Source organism: Chiloscyllium punctatum, chromosome 24 (assembly GCF_047496795.1).
Source record: "Chiloscyllium punctatum isolate Juve2018m chromosome 24, sChiPun1.3, whole genome shotgun sequence".
Classification (NCBI taxonomy): Eukaryota; Metazoa; Chordata; class Chondrichthyes; order Orectolobiformes; family Hemiscylliidae; genus Chiloscyllium; species Chiloscyllium punctatum.
The window spans coordinates 80,017,869-80,037,144 of NC_092762.1; the positions used below are offsets into that span (position 1 = coordinate 80,017,869).

At 43.2% G+C, this 19,276-nt stretch overlaps 1 protein-coding gene across 1 annotated transcript in view; it reads left to right on the forward strand.

The window, feature by feature from the left end:
- Positions 1 to 11,935: 11,935 nt before the first annotated feature.
- rgmd (RGM domain family, member D) overlaps positions 11,936 to 19,276 on the forward strand; it is a 119,765-nt gene continuing 112,424 nt past the window's right edge. Inside the window, exon 1 of the mRNA XM_072594278.1 lies at positions 11,936 to 12,032. Coding sequence (XP_072450379.1) covers positions 11,937 to 12,032 — 96 coding nt within the window. The 5' untranslated portion in view covers position 11,936. The remainder of the gene's footprint in view (positions 12,033 to 19,276) is intronic.

Below are 19,276 nucleotides of genomic sequence, written 5' to 3' on the forward strand. Positions count from 1 at the left end.
GAAAACCAGAATTCCCAGAGAAAACTCACGAAGACATGGAGAGAATGTACAAACTCCACACAGACTGACATCCAAGGCTAGAATCAAACCTGGGTCCCTGGCACTGTGAAGCAGTAGTGCTAACCACTGAGACACAGCACCATTGTAATCATTCCAAACTGGTGTCATAACAATGTTAATTGGCTGCCTATTGCTTTCTGGAGTGGAGACTCCACCAGTTCCAAGCCCAACAATTGGAAAGCTTCCATATGATGGAGAAAGTATCAGAGGACCATCCGTACATGACTCCACACTATTTCCCTGGCTTCCCCCACCCCCAACTCACACCACCTCCTAGTCCACTTTGCTACTAGGTAAGGAAAGATTGAACCCATATACTGCAGTTCATTTGTCCTTAGATCTGCTGTACATTCATTATTTGTGAAAGGAGATGAATAAATGCAGGTTTTTCTTTATTTCTTATAAATTAGAACAGTTTTGTGTTCCCCCTCCCCTTACCCTGCTCCCCCACACCCAATTTTGTTTCTTCATGGGGTGGCTCATGTTGGTGGTCCCAGTCCCACAGATTGCTCATTGGCACAGTAACCCAGGTGTGACTACTGAGACGAGACAGTGCATCCAGAGGCAGATGGATTATTCAATGGGACCACAGGCCAGAATGGTTTGGCATTCGGTCACAGAGTGCCCAGTGAGCATGATTCTGGTGTGATACTGGCTCTTCACAGAATGGACCTGTGACATTACCGACAGTCAGGCCTTGCTGAAGATTTCCTCCCCTCCCTGACATTTAACCTGATTCGAGCAGCTCCAACTACATCTGGGAAGCATCTAAGAGATTCACGCAACTGCCTTAAACATGTAACCATTATTAATGCGAACATTCTTTCCAGCTTTCAAAACAAAGCGCCTTCTACCACACAACATCAGGAAGATGTCTTATTTCCTGTTGAACAAGCTGTGATAATTATCGAGTAGAATTTCTGTCTTTACTGCCGATTATGATTGGACTTTGTTAAACATGCAGTGACCCACCCAGGGCTTTAATTTTGATTTATTGTTCCACACATAACTTTATTCCATTTTTACAGCACCGAACAAAGTCAAGGAAGATAGATAGTGCAATAAGTGAGAACTTGGATTAAGGAATCAGAGAGTATTTGTTTAGCAAATGTAATTCACAGTTCAAGGCCAATTCTGAGAAACGATTCCAATTCCTATTAAGATTTCTTCATTCGGAGTGTATTTGTTTGGGTCTCTCTTTGGCAAGATGAAGTTTTACACTTGGCTATTTGTTCTGATGTTGCTCAGAAATAAATGACCATCTTGTATATCATGGTAGTAGCCATTTTACTCTCAGCAAGATCACACAAGCAACAGTTAACAACTGAATAGGTTCTGTTGGTTTATGATAACAACTCCTGTTTACATAATGCATTGGATGTAATACAACATCCCAAAGCTCTTCACACATACATTATCAAATAATACATCACACCATGCCACACAAGTAGATATTATAAACAAATAAATTAGTGGCAGGAGTAGGCCATTCAGCCCCTTGACCCTGTGCTACCATTCGTGGTGGCCAGATTCAACTTTCCCACCAATTCCCAATACCCTTGTTGGTCAAGAGTCTAACGACCTCTGCCTTAAATATATTCAAGGATCTCTGTCTCCACCATTCCCAATATCCTTGTTGGTCAAGAGTCTAACGACCTCTGCCTTAAATATATTCAAGGATCTCTGTCTCCACCATTCCCAATACCCTTGTTGGTCAAGAGTCTAACGACCTCTGCCTTAAATATATTCAAGGATCTCTGTCTCCACCATTCCCTGAGCAACAGAATTCCACAGAATTTTGACTGCCTGAGATAAAAATTCGTTCCTCAATACCATCACACAGAGAGGCCTTAATTTTAAACTGCATCCCCTACTCCAGATTGTCATCCTTCTAGCATGTACTCTGTCAACTCCCCTCAGGATCTATATGCTTCAGTAAGATCACCTGCAAGCCCAATAAATATAACGTTTCCTCAGACGATAACTCCATTAGCCCAAGAATAAATCAAGTAATGCTTCCCTGAAGTCTATATGTCCTTTTTTGAATAGAGATACCAAATCTAGACACAGTACTCCACATATGATCTCACCCATATCCTGTAGCAAAACATTCTTAATGTTCTATTTCTCTTGCAATAAAGAGCATCATTCCATTTGCCTTCCTAATCACATGCCATATCTGCATACTAATACTTCATGTACCATGACACCCAGATCCCTCTGCCCATCAGTTAGCATTATGTCAGTTGACCAAAAGCTTGATCAAAGAAACAAGTTTTAAGAAACGTTTTAAAGGAGAGAAATTAGGTAGAGAAACGAAAGCAGGGAGCTCCAGAGCTCGGGGCCTCTGTAACTCTACTGATTGTAATGAGTTCAGCTGCATAGATCTCATAGAATATGAGTTCCCTGTTGGGGCTATTAACCTGGTCCAATCAGGGAGCCCTGATTGACAAAAATAAACAGGAGATTTCCCCTCCGTCAAGATGGGCACTGCTTGTTACTGGCCACTCTAGTGTTTCCTTTCTACCTGGTGGCGGAATATAAATAAAGATTTACACACTTACTGTTCTTCACTGTGTGTGACACCTGCACACACACCACATGGGTGCTGGGGAAAAATAAAAGAAAACAGAGAAAAAAAATAAATACACAGGAGTGACAGAGGTTCTGTTCATTCTGACAGCTGGCTCTGAAGGAGCTGAACCAGTGTCAATTACTATGCATGCATAAATATAGAGTGAGTTGGTGATGGAATACCAGCCTGTGTGGAATTATTTCTGTAACCACTAAGCAATTAAAATAGGGCTTGCTCAAGAGGCACAGATACCTCAGAGAACTGTAGAATAGGAAGAAGCAAGGAATGATGAGACCATGGAAGGATTTGAAAGCGAGGAAGAGAACTTTAAAATCAAGACTTCACTTCACTGGGAGCTGGTATAGGTCAGAGAGCATAGGGTTTTAGATGAACAGAATTTGATGCAAGTTAAGACATGCGCAGCAGGGTTTTGGGATGATCTCATGGTTATGAAGAGTAGAATCTGGCAGACCATCCTGGAGAGCATTGGAGTAGTCAGGTCTAGAGGCATAAGTGAGGGTTTTAGCAGCTGAAGTCTAAAGTCAGGCAATGATACCAAAGTGAAAATAAGCGGTGGTAGTGACGATTGAAGTACATGACAGGAAGTTCATCTGCCGATCAAATTAATTTCCAAAAGAACATTGATTAATTCAACACCCTACTTTTCTCTGAATAAAGAAATAACTTGAATTGATAGCGCCTTTCATATTTTTAGATGCCAAAAAATACTTTACAGCCGATTGGATTATATTTGAATTTCAGTGGGGAATAAAGAAGATGAATGGAATGTTAGCCTTTATGTGGGGCAGCCAGGAACCCAAGTTCAATTCCAGCCTCAGGTGACTGTCTATGTGGACTTCACATATTCTCCCTGTATCTTCATGGGTTTCCTCCAGGTGCTCTGGTTTCCTCCCACAGTCCTGCAGTGTGCAGGTTAGCTGGACTGACCATGCCAAATTGCCTATAGTGTCCATGGATGTGCAGGGTGGGTGTATTGGCCATAGGAAATGTAGGGTTACAGGGAAAGGATGGGGGGGGGGGCTAAGTCTGGATAGGGTCTGTTCAGAGGGTCAGTGTGGACTTAAAGGGCTAAATGGCCTGCTTCCACACTGTAGGGAGTCTAATATTTCAAAGGAAATGTATTGCAAATGTAGGGAGCTTTTGCTAAAACTATACAACACACCAATCAGACCACAGCTAGAATGTTGTGAACAGTTTTGGAAGGAAAGATATTCTGGCATTGGAGGCAGTCCAGAGAAGGTTCAATAGGTTAATCCTGAATATGGATGAGCTGTCTCATGCAGAGAGTTGAGTGACTTGAAATTTAGAGTAATGAGAGGTGAAGTTATTGAAATATACACGATTCTTGGGGGACTTAAAGGTAGATGTGGAAAGGCTGCTTCCCTTGTGGGAGAGTCTAGGAACAGAGGGCATTATCCTAGAGTGTAGTAAATCTATGGAATTCTCCACCACAAAGGGCTGTAGAGTCTGGGCTATTAACTATTCAAAGCTGGGATAGATTTTTAATCAGCAAAGGAATTGAGGGATATCGGCAGAAGGCCGGAAAGTGGAATTGAGGATTATCAGGTCAGCCATGATCTGATTGAATGGCAGAGCAGTCAGGATGGGCTGAATGGCCTATTTCTGTTCCTATCCCTTATAGCCTATGGTCACCATGGGTGTGCTGGAAATGTGGAATCTGATTTTTCACTTTGCAGGGGCTGCCAGTCTTCAAACAGATAAATGGCAGTAAAGTAGGGCAGACTCGCATTTATATAGCACCTTTCACACTTTTATGATTTGGCAGTGGGTTTTAAAGCCAATGAAGTACTTTTGAACTGTAGCAACTGTTGTGATATGGAAAATGCAGCAGCCAATTTAGCCACAGCAAGTCCCCACAAATCTCAGTACGCTAACGATCAGATTATATATGTTCCAGTGATGTTGACTGAAGAATAAATATTGGTCAGGATGCTGAGGAAGTACTTTTGTACATTTACTGAAAATGTGTTGCTGGAAAAGCTCAGCAGGTCAGGCAGCATCCAAGGAGCAGGAGAATCGACGTTTCGGGCATGAGCCCTTCTTCAGGAATGAGGAAAGTGTGTCCAGCAGGCTAAGATAAAAAGTAGGGAGGAGGGACTTGGGGGAGGGACATTGGAAATGCGATAGGTGGAAGGAGGTCAAGGTGAGGGTGAGAGGCAGGAGTGGGGGTGGGGGCGGAGAGGTCAGGAAGAAGATTGCAGGTTAGGAAGACGGTGCTGAGTTCGAGGGTTGGGACTGAGACAAGGTGGGGGGGCGAGGAAATGAGGAAACTGGAGAAATCTGAGTTCATCCCTTGTGGTTGGAGGGTTCCTAGGCGAAAGATGAGGCGCTCGTCCTCCAACCGTCGTGTTGCTATGGTCTGGCGATGGAGGAGTCCAAGGACCTGCATGTCCTTGGTGGAGTGGGAGGGGGAGTTGAAGTGTTCAGCCACAGGGTGGTTGGGTTGGTGGCTCAACACTTCAACTCCCCCTCCCACTCCACCAAGGACATGCAGGTCCTTGGACTCCTCCATCGCCAGACCATAGCAACACGACGGTTGGAGGAAGAGCACCTCATCTTCCACCTAGGAACCCTCCAACCACAAGGGATGAACTCAGATTTCTCCAGTTTCCTCATTTCCCCGCCCCCCCCCCACCTTGTCTCAGTCCCAACCCTCGAACTCAGCACCGCCTTCCTAACCTGCAATCTTCTTCCTGACCTCTCCGCCCCCACCCCCACTCCGGCCTATCACCCTCACCTTGACCTCCTTCCACCTATCGCATTTCCAACGCCCCTCCCCCAAGTCCCTCCTCCCTACCTTTTAGTTTAGCCTGCATGGCACACACTCCTCATTCCTGAAGAAGGGCTCATGCCTGAAACGTCGATTCTCCTGCTCCTTGGATGCTGCCTGACCTGCTGCGCTTTTCCAGCAACACATTTTCAGCTCTGATCTCCAGTATCTGCAGTCCTCACTTTCTCCTCCTTTGTACATTTACTCAAAGGACCTGATGCTACTCATTGGCAGCATCTGGAATCATTCCATTGGGTCTTGCCAGGTCTGGATCATAAGTGTTACAAGAGAGGGATAGAAACCTCATATGGGCAATAAGTAGTGGATCTAAATAAGGATTAGGAATTGACACAGGCTTGGTGGGCCGAAGGACCTGTTCCTGTGTTATATTGGTGTGTAAGAAGACACAAAACATTGTCCAGGTATCCTGTATGTTATCTTTTAATAAATATATTGATTTAATTACACAAAGAGGGTAGACATTTTGAGCACACAATGTTCTTCCCTCTCAAACAAGGTTCTATTTTAAAAAAAAACATGCAGTCTAAGGCAGTTGAGCATCTTTTCTGTCAGCGGAATGTGTTAAATGAATTCAGATGCGCTAAATTAATTCTTCACACCTGTCCTCAAGTGAAGACTATGGACAGATTTCAGCACCAGTTAAACCGGCCGAGGAATCTAAAACAAATGTAAAGGTCAGCAAAAACACGTGCTGTGACCAACCTCAAAGCATCCGAGCGGTTACCGGTGTTAGTCATTTTATTTAAGTCTCTCTCGCACTGAATTTTCACCTGCTTCAGTTCCCTGCCAGAGCCTTGATTTTAAAAATGTCAGCTTGATCTCCTCTGTCCCAAACTCTGTAGCATCTTCCTGCCCTAAAGCCTTGTGTGATTTCTGTGGTTCTCCAACCCTACCCTGTTTGCTCATCTTCAACCCTTCATCCCCCACCCCATTCGCTGTCCTATCATTGACTGCTGTGCCATCACCAGCTGCCTCAGTGCTACATTCAGGCATCCCCTTCCCAAACGTCTTTCCCCCTCTTTCTTTGAGGATATTGCTTCAAAACTCAACTTCTGGATAAATCCTGATGAAGGGCTTTTGCCCAAAATATCCATTCTCCTGTTCCTCGGATGCTGCCTGACTTGCTGTGCTTTTCCAGCACCACACTCTCGTCTTCATGATAAAACCACTCGATGTGGCTGTCCTAATGCCTCATGGGTCAGTATTTGTCTAATTGCGCTCTTCTGAAGTACCTTGAGAATCCTTGTAAAGGTGCAATAAAAATGTAGCTTGTTATTGCCTCCATCAAGATAACAACATGTACTTATAGGAACACGATGCAAGAGCTTTTGAAATAGGTGAAAGGTAAAGGAAATCTCAGAAGGGTTGACTCAGGGGAAAGCAGAGTGGATAGGGTGAAGCTTGTTAGTAAGGAAGTTCCAGGCAGTGAGATGGTGACAGCGAATCTATCAAACAGGTTTCCCATTCCCCCCCCCCCCCCAGTGAATCTGCAGGAGATCCTCAGGATAGTGTGCTAAACCCAATGTGTAGCTTCAGATGTTTCCACAATCACCTTCCCTCCATCGTAAGGTTGGGCGCTGGGGATGTTCACCAATGATTGCACAATGTTCAACACCATTCACGACTCCTCGAATACTGAAGCAGTCTGTGTCCAAATAGAACAAAACCTGGACAATACCAAGCTTGGGCTGACAATGGCAAACAACATTTGTGCCAGACAAGCGCCAACCAATGACCATTTCCAACAAAGGAGAAACTAACCATCACCATTTGACATTCAATGGTGTTATCTTCACTAAATCCCCAACTATCCACATTCAGGCACTACCAATAACCAGAAATTCAACTGGATCCACTCAATAAACCCAGTGGCTGCAAGAGAAAGCCAGATACTAGGAATCTTGCAACAAGTAACTCACCTCCTGACTCTCCCAAGCCTGCCCACCATCTACAAGGCACAAGTCAGGAGTGCGATAGAATACTTGCCTGGATGGATGAAGCTCCAACAACACTCAAGAAGTTGACACCATCCAGGACAAAGCAGTCCACTTGATTGGCACCACATCTACAAACATCCAGTCCCTCCTGGTGGTGGTTCAGGACACTGGAAACACTGACAGCCCTCAATTATTTTTCATGTCCAGAGAATTCTGGTCCACGTCTTATACTGGATTTTGTGCTCAGGCCTCTAGAATGGGTGTTGGATCGACAATCTTCTGTCTCTGACATGAGGGAGCTGCTCACTTGATCACCCAAGTTGATTTGATTTATTGTAGTCACATGTACCTAAATACAGTGAAAAGCTTTGTTTTACGAACAGTTGAGGCAGGCCACAGCAACCAAGGACACACAGATCATTTGGTGCTTCGGCAGAATGAGGCAGACAAGGTTAAAGCTGCACAGGGGATGCACAGAGCAAGATCAACATTAGATTTGAAGTTATGGAGTCCATTCAGCAGTCTAATAACAGCGGGGAAAAAGCTGTTCTTGAACCTGTTGGTGCATGAGTGCAAGCTTCTGTATCTTCTGTCTGATTGAAGAGGATGGAAGACAGTACTACCGGGGTGGGAGGGTCTTTGATGTTGGCAGCCTTTCTGTAGCAGAGTAGACTGTAAATGGAGTCCATGGATGGGAGGTTGGCTTCCACAATGGTCTGGGCTGTGCACCCAACTTCCTGTAGTTTCTTATGATCTTGGGCAGAGCAGTTGCCATCCCAGGCCATTATGAACCTAGATAGTATGCTTTCTGTGGTGTATCTGTAAAGGTTGGTGAGTGTCCATTTGGACATGCTGAATTTCCTGAGCTATCTGAAGAAGAAGAGGTATTGTTGTGCCTTCTTGACTGTCACATCTACGTAGGAGGTCCAGAACAGATTGTTGGTTATCGTTACTCGTAGGAACTTGATGTTCTTGCTCCTCTCTAAGAGTATCTACTTCCCACATAATGCTGCCTTTGAAAATAGGAGTAAGTGAGGACTGCAGATGCTGAAGATCAGTCAAGAGTGTGGTGCTGGAAAAACACAGCAGGGCAGGCAGCATCCGAGGAGCAGGAGAATTGATGTTTCAGGCATAATCCCTTCATGAGGCATAAGCCATTCCTGATGAAGGGCTTATGCCCAAAATGTCAATTCCTCTGCTTCTTGGATACTGCCTGACCTGCTGTGCTTTTCCAGCACCACACTCTCTGCCTTTGAAAATACCTGTTTATGAATGAAAAGGAAAGAAGATAAAATTGTCTGCCTACCTCCAGCAATTGCTGTCACCTAAAGTGATTCTGACTAAAGTACTTTAGTTATGTCTGAGAGTTCACTGAGTCTTCATAAAGGAGTCTGCATTTTCAAGATACGTTTTTTCAGTCTCAACAACTCCCGAATTATATTGGAAATACAGCCGCTGCTGCTTTGTAGGGAACCTATTTCCTCACAGAACGATCCTGGAGACACATGGCGCACTTCTTTCAGTTTTTTCAGGCCAAACATTGTCCAGCACATCCTAGAACATTTCTGTTCTATACCTGATCAATTTTTAAAATTGACATGAACAGGAAGTTGAGCCATCAGCTTAATATTTCATCCAAGGTACAGAACCCCTGATTATCCCTCAGTGCTGCATTCATTAACCCCCTTTCCCCTGTTTCTGTAACCTCCTCCAAACTCTCTGTGCTCCTCCAATTCTGGCCTTGAAGTATATTCTCTCTTCTCCTTTAATAAACCCCTGACAATTTACCTCTTTAACCTCACACTTTAACCTTTTGTTGGATATATCTGTGCAGTGTTAACATTAGTGTGTGCAGTGTTAACATTAGTGTGCAACAAGTTTTGTTCACAATACTTCAAAATGTCTACTCCATGCCTCAAGCTCTGGCTTTTTGTGTTTTTGAAATCTTGTTTAATTTTGTCTGAGTCCACACCCAGACTTAACTAATCAAACTCACTGCGAATGGCTCAGTACTTATAGTCAAATAACAAACAGTTGAATGCTAGACTTCCATGTGCATCTTTGCACCTTCTGTCTACTTAATTCTCCTAAAAAATGACTTGGGACATTTGGCTCCTTTAAAGGTGCTACATAAATCCAAGTTATTTTTAAGTGTCGGCCAAGGTTTCAAGCTAAAGTCCTGCAGTAGAGTCAGTCAGAGTGTGCCACACAGGTATTCATTAAAACAGCCACTGTATTATAGTTGTCAAATATGGAGGTTGGACTCATGTTTAGAACTAACCTGCTCCATCAAACAAACATCCTGAAAGTTCAAAAAGAAGCTAAGAGTTGTGCAGCAAGCCCCATCACTGCCTGAAAGAAAAGACGAGTTAATGAGAACCTTTCCACAGAGACTTCCTGGAACGTTTGCAAGCTGGAGAGTGCATTTCCACGGTTGCCATGGGAAGTGTCTCTGGATGCTGCCCGTGTCTTTAGTCACAAGATGGATAACTCCTCGGGGAGATTAAGGCATCTGCGTGCGTAATTACTGTTTCGAGGCATGGAAATGAGGAAGGCTTGTGTCTGCTGTTAGAGAGGTCTGCCAGAAACTGGTTTGACCTGCTAAAGCAAAATCCAACTCTAAATTTCTCAAAGACACCATTTGTTGTCCTGCAGAGTGAGGGTTTAGCCATGTGCAAGTCACATGTGAGCTTTAAATGGACTTTATTTCATCTCACTTCCCTCTGGCTCTCTTGAACCTGATGATTCGTGGCACTGCCTGTATTCCAGCACTTCCTCCTGCTCTTACTTCATGTATAAACCTAAAACACTGAGTAGCAACAGGATGGTCCACCATGGGGATCATCATACCATGTGGCACAGACAGTCTCACACAGGGCATCTCACACCTTCAATGCATTATCTGGGCCGACATGGCACCAATTGTTAAAGTTCACTTGAGAATGTAACTTTTTAAAACGTTTTGCTATTTACATATGAAAGAACTGAAACCAACATGGGTCATTCTAAAAGATGAGAGACTTAACAAACAATCCAGGTTTTCTCAATATATAATTTCAGTTACATCATGCTATAAACTTTTGCTATAAATTCTGTGTCTTACAATCTTATCCTCTACAACCACCTGATGAAGGAGCAGTGCTCCAAAAGCTAGTGCTTCCAACTAAACCCATTGGACTATAGCCTGGTGTTGTGTGATTTTTAACATCATCATACCTCCATTTGATCCTTGGAACCTTTAACTGTAATGAAGCATGTACCTCACCTCGGCCATCAACATGGAGGCAGGATATCTGAAGAAACCTAACTTCTCAAAACAGACCAAATAGCTAATTTTATGCGAGTAGTTGCTGCTGTACGTAGCTGCTCCGGTGACTTTCTTAGCTCCATCCTCACCTCCAATTGATTTGTGGCATCCATCTTCCAACTATACCTAGGCTGCAGGGTCAGTTAGCTTAGAGAGCTTGTTTGTCATTTAGAATGATGTCAACAGTGTGGGTTCAATTCCTACAGTAGCTGAGGTTATCCCAAAGATCTCTCTTTGTCACCATTAGCTGGTGTGTGGTGATCCCCAGGTTAAACCATCACCAGTCATCTCTCCCTCTCTCTAATTTGAATTACGCTGATTTTACCCTATCTTTATGCCTAGGTTGATCCCTCTTTCTTCTGCCTTCCACTTACCCCACAGAAGAGATTTCTGTAGCTTTTCAGCACTGACAAAGAAACTAGAAAAACTGGTATTCAATATTCTGGACTTTTCAGAGTCCTTTTCCCTCTTGCAATTACAAATACCTCTTCATTTTTCATACGCTTTCTGTATGAAATTTTAAGTATATGTCCACATTTCAGAGGATTAATTTCCTCTTGCAGACCTTTACTGATTGACCAGGATTCTGAGGTGTGCAGGAAAGTGGATAAGGTTTAGCACCTAATGAGTGTTTTCCTGGTTACAAACTTGAGCTTTCTTGTTGACACATCCGTCCTCGTAACAAGTGAGTGATATACACGATTAAACTCTTCTTGAAGAGAAATGGAATGTTACAGTAACCCATTCTGCCTTTCATTTATGAGTGCTGAGACTAGCAAAAAGACCAGTGTGACAGTTTGGAGCCTATAATCTGCAATGTATATGAGGGAGCATGAGTGAGAGACAGAGAGAGAGACATTCCTTCTTGTATATAATCACATAAATCAACTTCTCCGGCAGCTCGTTCCCAGTTTAGCGATGCAGGCACCTCAGGTTGATGCTAAAATAAAAGCCCCTGGTGACTCCCTTCACTCACTGCGTTCTCACATTTAGCCCCAGCGCAGGGATGTGCTGAGAATGGGCTTCAGAGAGGCTGGTATTTCTGTGTTGTTTTGATGCTGGCACCAAAACTCCCAACGAAAATAAACTTTTAGCAGCAACAAGTTTATGTAACTCGAATGGAAGAAGGATAAAGACAGATGTTTGCAGTCAAGTGTCCCAGGATGGCGTGTAACAGACACATTGTGTTAACAACCTGGATAAAACACAAAAGGTCTCCAAGTCATGTCGAAAGACCAGCTGACACCAGCAATGTCTTTCATGAGTGCGAAGTGCAGCTGGCAAGGGAATTACTGGGGTAAAAAAACTTCAGGATTCCAGGTACTCTTTGATCTTTGACTTTTTTTTCCAAGGGCTCGCTCTCTTTTGCTAATTAAAGAGATTGGAGGGATACCTTTTTTTAGTCTTCAGCTGGATTTAGTCTTTGCACTGACAGCCTCATTTGACCTTCCTGAATCTGAAATGAAATTTTATACCCCCATTTTATCCCCAAATTGTATCCAATTAGGACATTTGCATTAATTTATTCTTAAACTGTACTTCATAATAAAAAGTGCAGCTTCTCACAACGACCCCAACATCGAGTTAAGAGTGTTTTGCTGGAAAAGCACAGAAAGGTCAGGCAGTATCCAAGGAGCAGGGGAATCAATGTTTCGGGCTGGAGCCCTTCATCAGGAATAAGCTCAACATCGAATCAGGGGTGATCAGCGCCATATTGTAAATCGAATCTAATCGTGAAGAGGCCACATTCAAGTACTTCCCCAAACTGGGAGAAGGTTTGAATGGGAGGCTGATCACCAATGATGTAAGAATTGTGTAAGCACCTTCACTTCCCCCACACGAGGCTTCTGGTGTTTTCTGCAACCCACTGGTCTCTAATCAACCCATTGGGTTTATCTATACATTCCACCTAGTTCTATAAGAGCTGGGTATTGGTTGCAAAAAGCCCTTATCACCTGTCAGCCATGGCAATCCCAGTCCACGGTTTTCATAGAAAGTAGGAGGAGTAGGCCATTCAGCCCTTCAAGCCTCCTCCACCATTCAATGTTATCATGCCTGACCATCCAACTCAGTACCCTGATCCCACTTTGCCCTCATTCCCTTTAATCCCTTTATCCCTAAGAACTACATCTAACTCCATCGAGAGGAGCACTTATTCCTCAGCCAGTATTCCAAGTACAATACTGAGGGAATGCCGCACTGCTGAAGATGATGCCTTTAGATTAGATTAGATGGATACAAAACAATGTCCGTGGTATGATTTTGAAAATTTTAATCCCCTAACAAATATTGCTAGAAGAGCAAATGATTAGGTTTGGGTCCACTTGTGGCAGCTGTCTGTGCACATATTGGCTGTTATGTTTCCTACACTGGAGCGCTAACAGTACTTCAGAAAATGCCACAAAACTGGCTTTAAATGTCATTGGGACATCCTGTGGTTGTGATAAAACACAATGGGGTAAATGCATATTCTTTCTTCACAGAGAAGAGGTTATAGAATTTCTACAATATGGAACAGGTCAATTGACCCACTGAGTCCACACCAACCCTTTGAAAAGCATTCCCCCCCCCCCCCCACCACCACCACCACCCTATATTTCCCATGGTTAATCTACTTAACCTACTCATGCCTGGACACTGTGGGCAATTTAGCATCGCCCATCCACCCTAACCTGCACATCTTTGAACTGTGGGAGGAAATCAGAGCAAACCCATGCAGACAGACCACAGGGAGAACATGCAAACTCCACACAATCACCTGAGGCTGGAATCAAACATAGGCCCCTGGTGCTGTGAGGCAGCTGTGCTAACCACTGCATCACCGCATTGCCTTATAAGTGTGCATTTGTCAATTTTTAGAGATCTAATAGTCAAATTCATTGATGCTATCATTGTTATCATGGCAGTCACACCAAATTCGATGCTTAGATTTCTGAAAATTAAAAAATTGATCACAACAAAAAGTTATCACAGCAATCAATTTGTGCACAGCAAGAGGCCACAAATGACAATTAAAGTGAATGATCCAGCTCAATATGGCGTCATTTGGAGAAGGAATATTGGTTGCAAAGCACCTGAAGAAGGGAGAGGTGTCCACTCTCCAGGGAGAGGTGTCTTAATTCAGTCTCTCATGTATAAGATAGAGTCATAGAGTAATAGAGATGTACAGTATGGGAACAGACCCTTCGGTCCAACCTGTCCATGCCAACCAGATATCCCAACCCAATCTAGTCCCACCTGCCGGCACCCGGCCCATATCCCTCCAAACCCTTCTTATTCATATACCCATCCAAGTGCCTCTTAAATGTTGCAATTGTACCAGCCTCCACCACATCCTCTGGCAGCTCATTCCATACACGTACCACCCTCTGCATGAAAGTTAATCTGATTTGGCAATGTTGGCTAATGAATAGATAGAGGCCAGGATATCCAGGATAATTGTCCTGTTCTCCCTTCAAGATAGAGCCACAAGGCCTTTTACAAACAGAGAAACTCAGAGCAGGAGTAGGCCAATCGCCCATCAAGCCTGCCCTGCTGTTCAATATGTCCGTGGCAAATCTTCTACCTCAATGCCCTTTTCCTGCTTTCTATCCCTATTCCTTGATGCATTTAATATCCATCAAAGTACTGGTCTCTTTCTTGAATACATTCAGTGACCCGGCCTCCACTGCCTTCTGCACTTGTGAGTTCCACAGGTTGACTATCCTCTGAGTGAAGAACTGTTTCCTCATCGCAGTCTGAAATGGGACATCCGCTTGAGTAGCAAATTATGCCTTGGTTTAACAGCACATCTGACAGAAAAGAGTGTGGCACTTCCCCAGTGTTAGGTTCAATTATGTATCTCAGCACTACAGCATGAGCCAGTGAGCAAACTTAGCACAACTGACACTTATTGGTCATCCAAATTTTCTTCATGGAGTTGGACCGAAGGGTCTATTTCTGTGCTGTATATCTCTATTACACTATGGTCATTTCTCATTGCTGTTTATGGGAGCTTGCTGTGTGCAAATAGAGTGCTATGTTCCCATCACTACAATAATGACTAAAAACACTTCACTGAGTTCCTTAAGCACTTTGAGAGGTCCTATCATCGTGAAAAGCTCTATATCAATGCAAGCTTTTCTTTCTGCTTCTCTTCTACCTTAACAAAGTCTCTGTTTCACATCTCTCAGATGTCTACACATAATTGAATACTACTTGAGCAGCTTGGCTTATTAACAATTGTTTTTCGTTGTTGTCCTCTTAATTTTGACATGAGGTTTTGGGGGCTTTTCTGGAACTGCTGAATGTGTCTGAAATGTATTTGTTATGGTGTTAATATTGGAGCATTGTACGCTTGTGTCTATATTGTATGCTGCTTTCATCTAATAGTTCCAGATAGAATGACTCATTGACATTTCATAACATCGCGCATATATAATTTGTTGTTTTTCCTGATGATATCCGAACAAGCACAATGTCTCAGATTCTGTTGCTAAACCAATCTGTACCTTCATGTACACCCATCTCTCCCTTAAAGAAACACTGTCTCTAAACATCTCCACCTATAATTTTATTCATGAAGGGCTTTGGAAATGGTGTGTAGCAATACAGGGAAAGGCAGGAGATTAGAACTAAGTAATAGAACTGGAGCTTAATGGTCTCCTTCTGTGCTGCAACAGTTCTGTGCTTCCGTAATTTGACACCTATCTTTATTTTTTCATTTTGGGCAGTACAGTGGCTCAGTGGTTAGCACTGCTGTCTCACAGCACCAGGAACCTAGGTTTCATTCTAGCCTCAAGTGGACTATCTGGTTGGCATGGACAAGCTGGACCAAAGGGTTTGTTTCCCTGCTGTACATCTCTATGACTCTATGACAATCTGAGTGAAGTTTGCACATTCTCCCCGTGTCTGCGTGGGTTTCATCTGAGTGTTCCGGTTTTCTCCCACAGTCCAAAGATGTGCAGTTTAGGTGAATTGGCCATGTGAAATGTAGGATTACAAAGATAGGGTAGGGGGAGGTGAATCTGGGTAGGATACTCTTCAGAGGATCAGCGCAATCTCAATGGGCCGAATGGCCTCTTCCCACACTGAGGGCATTCCTTGATTCTTCTATGATTCCATGAGCACTGATGACTGTTTTACCTTTCCCAATGTTCATATCTCAGCCTATAATTACACAGAAAGAGAGCATTTAACCTGACCAGTTGGTGCTGGCAATTTGAAATAATCCCCTCCTGTTTCTATTTACTTTTGCTCTGCTGCCTACCTGATTGACCTTTGAAAGCACTAAATTATTTGATTCAACCACTTCCTGAGGTAATGCGTTTCACTCTCTATCCAGGTTATGATTAGAGAATCAAACAGTGAATGTTGAGATTTCAACTCCCATCTAGATTTGAGGTGGGCAGAGTGAAAAATTAGCAACTCCCTGCATCCCCCCTACCAGTCCCCCCTTCCCTCCCCTCAAGTTGTTGCACTGCCGGTTCCCTGGCTCCTCCACTGGGCAGTTTTTGCAGGAGCGCTATGCAGATAACCAATCACAAACACAATAAAAATGTCCGTTAGACCGAGTAAAGGAGGCTGATTGGAATTAACCTCCTGGTTTCTGCCAATGGCGGGGACAGTTTTGATCTTAGCCAAAAGGGCACCCACTGACACACCAGGCGTTGGGTGCCTCCTCGCGTGCCTGGGGTTTAGAAGCAGCTTATACTCAAAATGTCGACTCTCCTGCTCTTCGGATGCCGCCTGACTGGCTGTGCTTTTCCAGCGCCACACTTTTTGACCCTTGTTGAGAAGCAGCTTGAAGGCTCCCTTTAAAGGGACTGTACCCCACCCTGAACGCCATCACAGGGTGCTGAACCTAATTCATTCATTTAAAATATCTGGAGAGATGATGATTCTACATTGAAGCCCCCTCTCTCATACTTACCTTCCCCTTAAGCTGAAAAGCCTCTGATTAACTTCCAGTTCCACTGAACTGAGAAGCTGTCTCCAAATTATTTGGAGGGTTACCCCAATGAAAATCTCAAAGAATGACCCGGTCACTTTGGGACCAAGAATCTTCCCCATCCTGAGGCAGAAAACACAAACCTTTGTGTTAGTCTGTTGCTTATGGAGTCCATTACATTTCAGCTGTCCTGTGACATCAGACTATTTTCAATAAGGTGGATCAATGGCTTGTTAGGAAGTGACAGAGGTCCTGGAATGATTTCCCCAACCTTCAGACCATTGGTACTGATGCCAATGCAAATATTGCTCAGAAATGTGTGGAAATAAAGAACTTTCTCAAACAAAAAGCACGTGTATGGAGAAAGAAAAGTCTTGTCTTTGAAAAGACTTCCCAAACAATATCCAGAGACTCATTGTGGATGTGATCTCATAAGGTTCTATGATGTAGAAGCAAAATGAGGCCATTTGGCCCATCAGGTCTGCACAATGAGACCGTGGCTGGTCTGATATGTTGAAAATTCTCTTTCCTGCCTTTTCCTGGTAACCATTGATTCCTTTACTCATTAAAAATCTACAGTCTTGAGTATACTAAACAACTCAGCCTCAACAGTCATCTGCTGTAAGGAATTCCACAGAGTCACTAACCTCTGAGAGAAGAAATTCCTCCTTATTTCTGTCCTAAATGTGTGAAATTTGGCCTTGGACCATAAGTACCAGATCGAGCTCGGCTAAAGAGGCCTGGACCAGATTTATGCCCGGATATTAGATGCATTCCTCTGCTGGTAATCCTGGTGACTGAACCGATTATCCAGAGAACATGAGTTTGAATTCCAATTTGGGAAATGTAAATTCAGTGAATTAACTAAGCATGCAATTCAGAAGTTAACATCATAAATGACAAACGTGAAATTCCATAAGTTTGTAAAGCCCCATAAGTCTCATAAGTGTTCTTTAGGAAATCCTGCTCTGGCCTGGACGTGACTCTAGATTCTCAACAATGAAGTTGACAGCTGCCCTGATAGTCCAGAGAAAGTTTACCAGAGTAACACTTAGAATGACAGGGTTGTGTTATGAGAAAGGTTGAACAGGTTCAGACTTGTGCCTGCTGGAGTTTGGAAGTGTAAGAGGGGACTTCATTGAAACGTATAAGATCCTGAAGTATCCTAACGAGGTAGATGTGACATGAATGTTAACTCTTATGGAAGAGCCAAGAAATGTTTAGAAATTACAGATTGCCCATATGAGGTGTAGGTGAAGTGATTGTTCTCTCTCGGAAGCTGTTGAGTTTTTGGAACTGTCTTCTCAAAAAAGACTGAATGGCCTACCTATTTCAAATCATATATTTCTATAAGCAAATATGTTTGTATGAATGTATGTATTTATATATGTATATATGTGTGTGTGTATGTATATGTGTATGTATATGTATGTATGTATATGTATATAGTTAATAATCACACACAACACCAGGTTATAGTCCAACAGATTTTTTTGGAAGCACTAGCTTTCATAACCACCTGATGAAGGAGCAGCACTCTGAAATCTAGTGCTTCCAAATAAACCTGTTGGACAATAACCTGGTGTTGTGTGATAGTTAACTTTTTCCACCCCAATCCAACACTGGCATCTCTAAGTCATATATGTGTGTGTATGTATATGTGTTCTGCAGTGGCCCAGCAAGCCATTCAGCTCTATCTCAAGGTCACTCAGAGTTGGGCAATCAATCCTGACTTTTCCAGTGACATCCATTTCCAGTAATGCTTGCCTGAGAAAAGCAGCCTCAGGAAATAGACCATAAGGGCAGCTGAGGGTCATGCAGCTCTTTGATACTGCTCTGCACCTATAGGCTGTAAACCCAAGAGTGCGAAGTTCCACTGACGATGAAGAACTCTCTTTGAGGGGGTTTCTTAGTGAATTGATTATTGGAGAAAATAAGAATCTGATGAGGACAGGTTGAGAAAAAGTAAACAAAGGGAGAACAAGATAAGACTAATAGTGAAAATGAGAGAAAAGCCGTTTTAAATCTTAAAGCTTGGAGAAGTTTAAAATAAATTACCGGTTAAGACAGCGAAGATGTATAACAATGCTGAGGCTCTAGGATTGTTTGAATATGGCTGAATGGAATGAACTTTCACCTATAACTCACCTGTCCAATCTGCGTTCAAGATTGTACATAACCCCAGAGTCCAAAACTGGCACTCCAGTGCAGTACTGAATCACTGACTTCTGGATGAGATGTTAAGCTTCAATTTGTTCACATTCTCTACGCTGTTTATAAAGGACCCTGCAGCACTATTTTGACAAATTCTCTCCAGCAGATTGGACAGTGTCTCGCCTCCAGTGAATATCACAAAAACGTGTGTTGGGACCATGATCACTTCACTATTTGTCACAATTTTACTGCATGTAAGTTGTCTACCACTCTTCCTACATTACTGGCTCAAGAGCCTAGAACCAAAATAAGGGGTGGGCAGTTTAGGAATTTCCTAACTCAGAAGATAGTGAATCAACGGAATTCTCTACTCCAGAGGGCTGCAGAAGCTCAGAGAATAAGTTCAAGAAAAATCTAGAGAGCTTTCAAGGTACTAAGGACATTGAGGGATATGGGGAATAGAAGATAGGCTTGCTCCTAT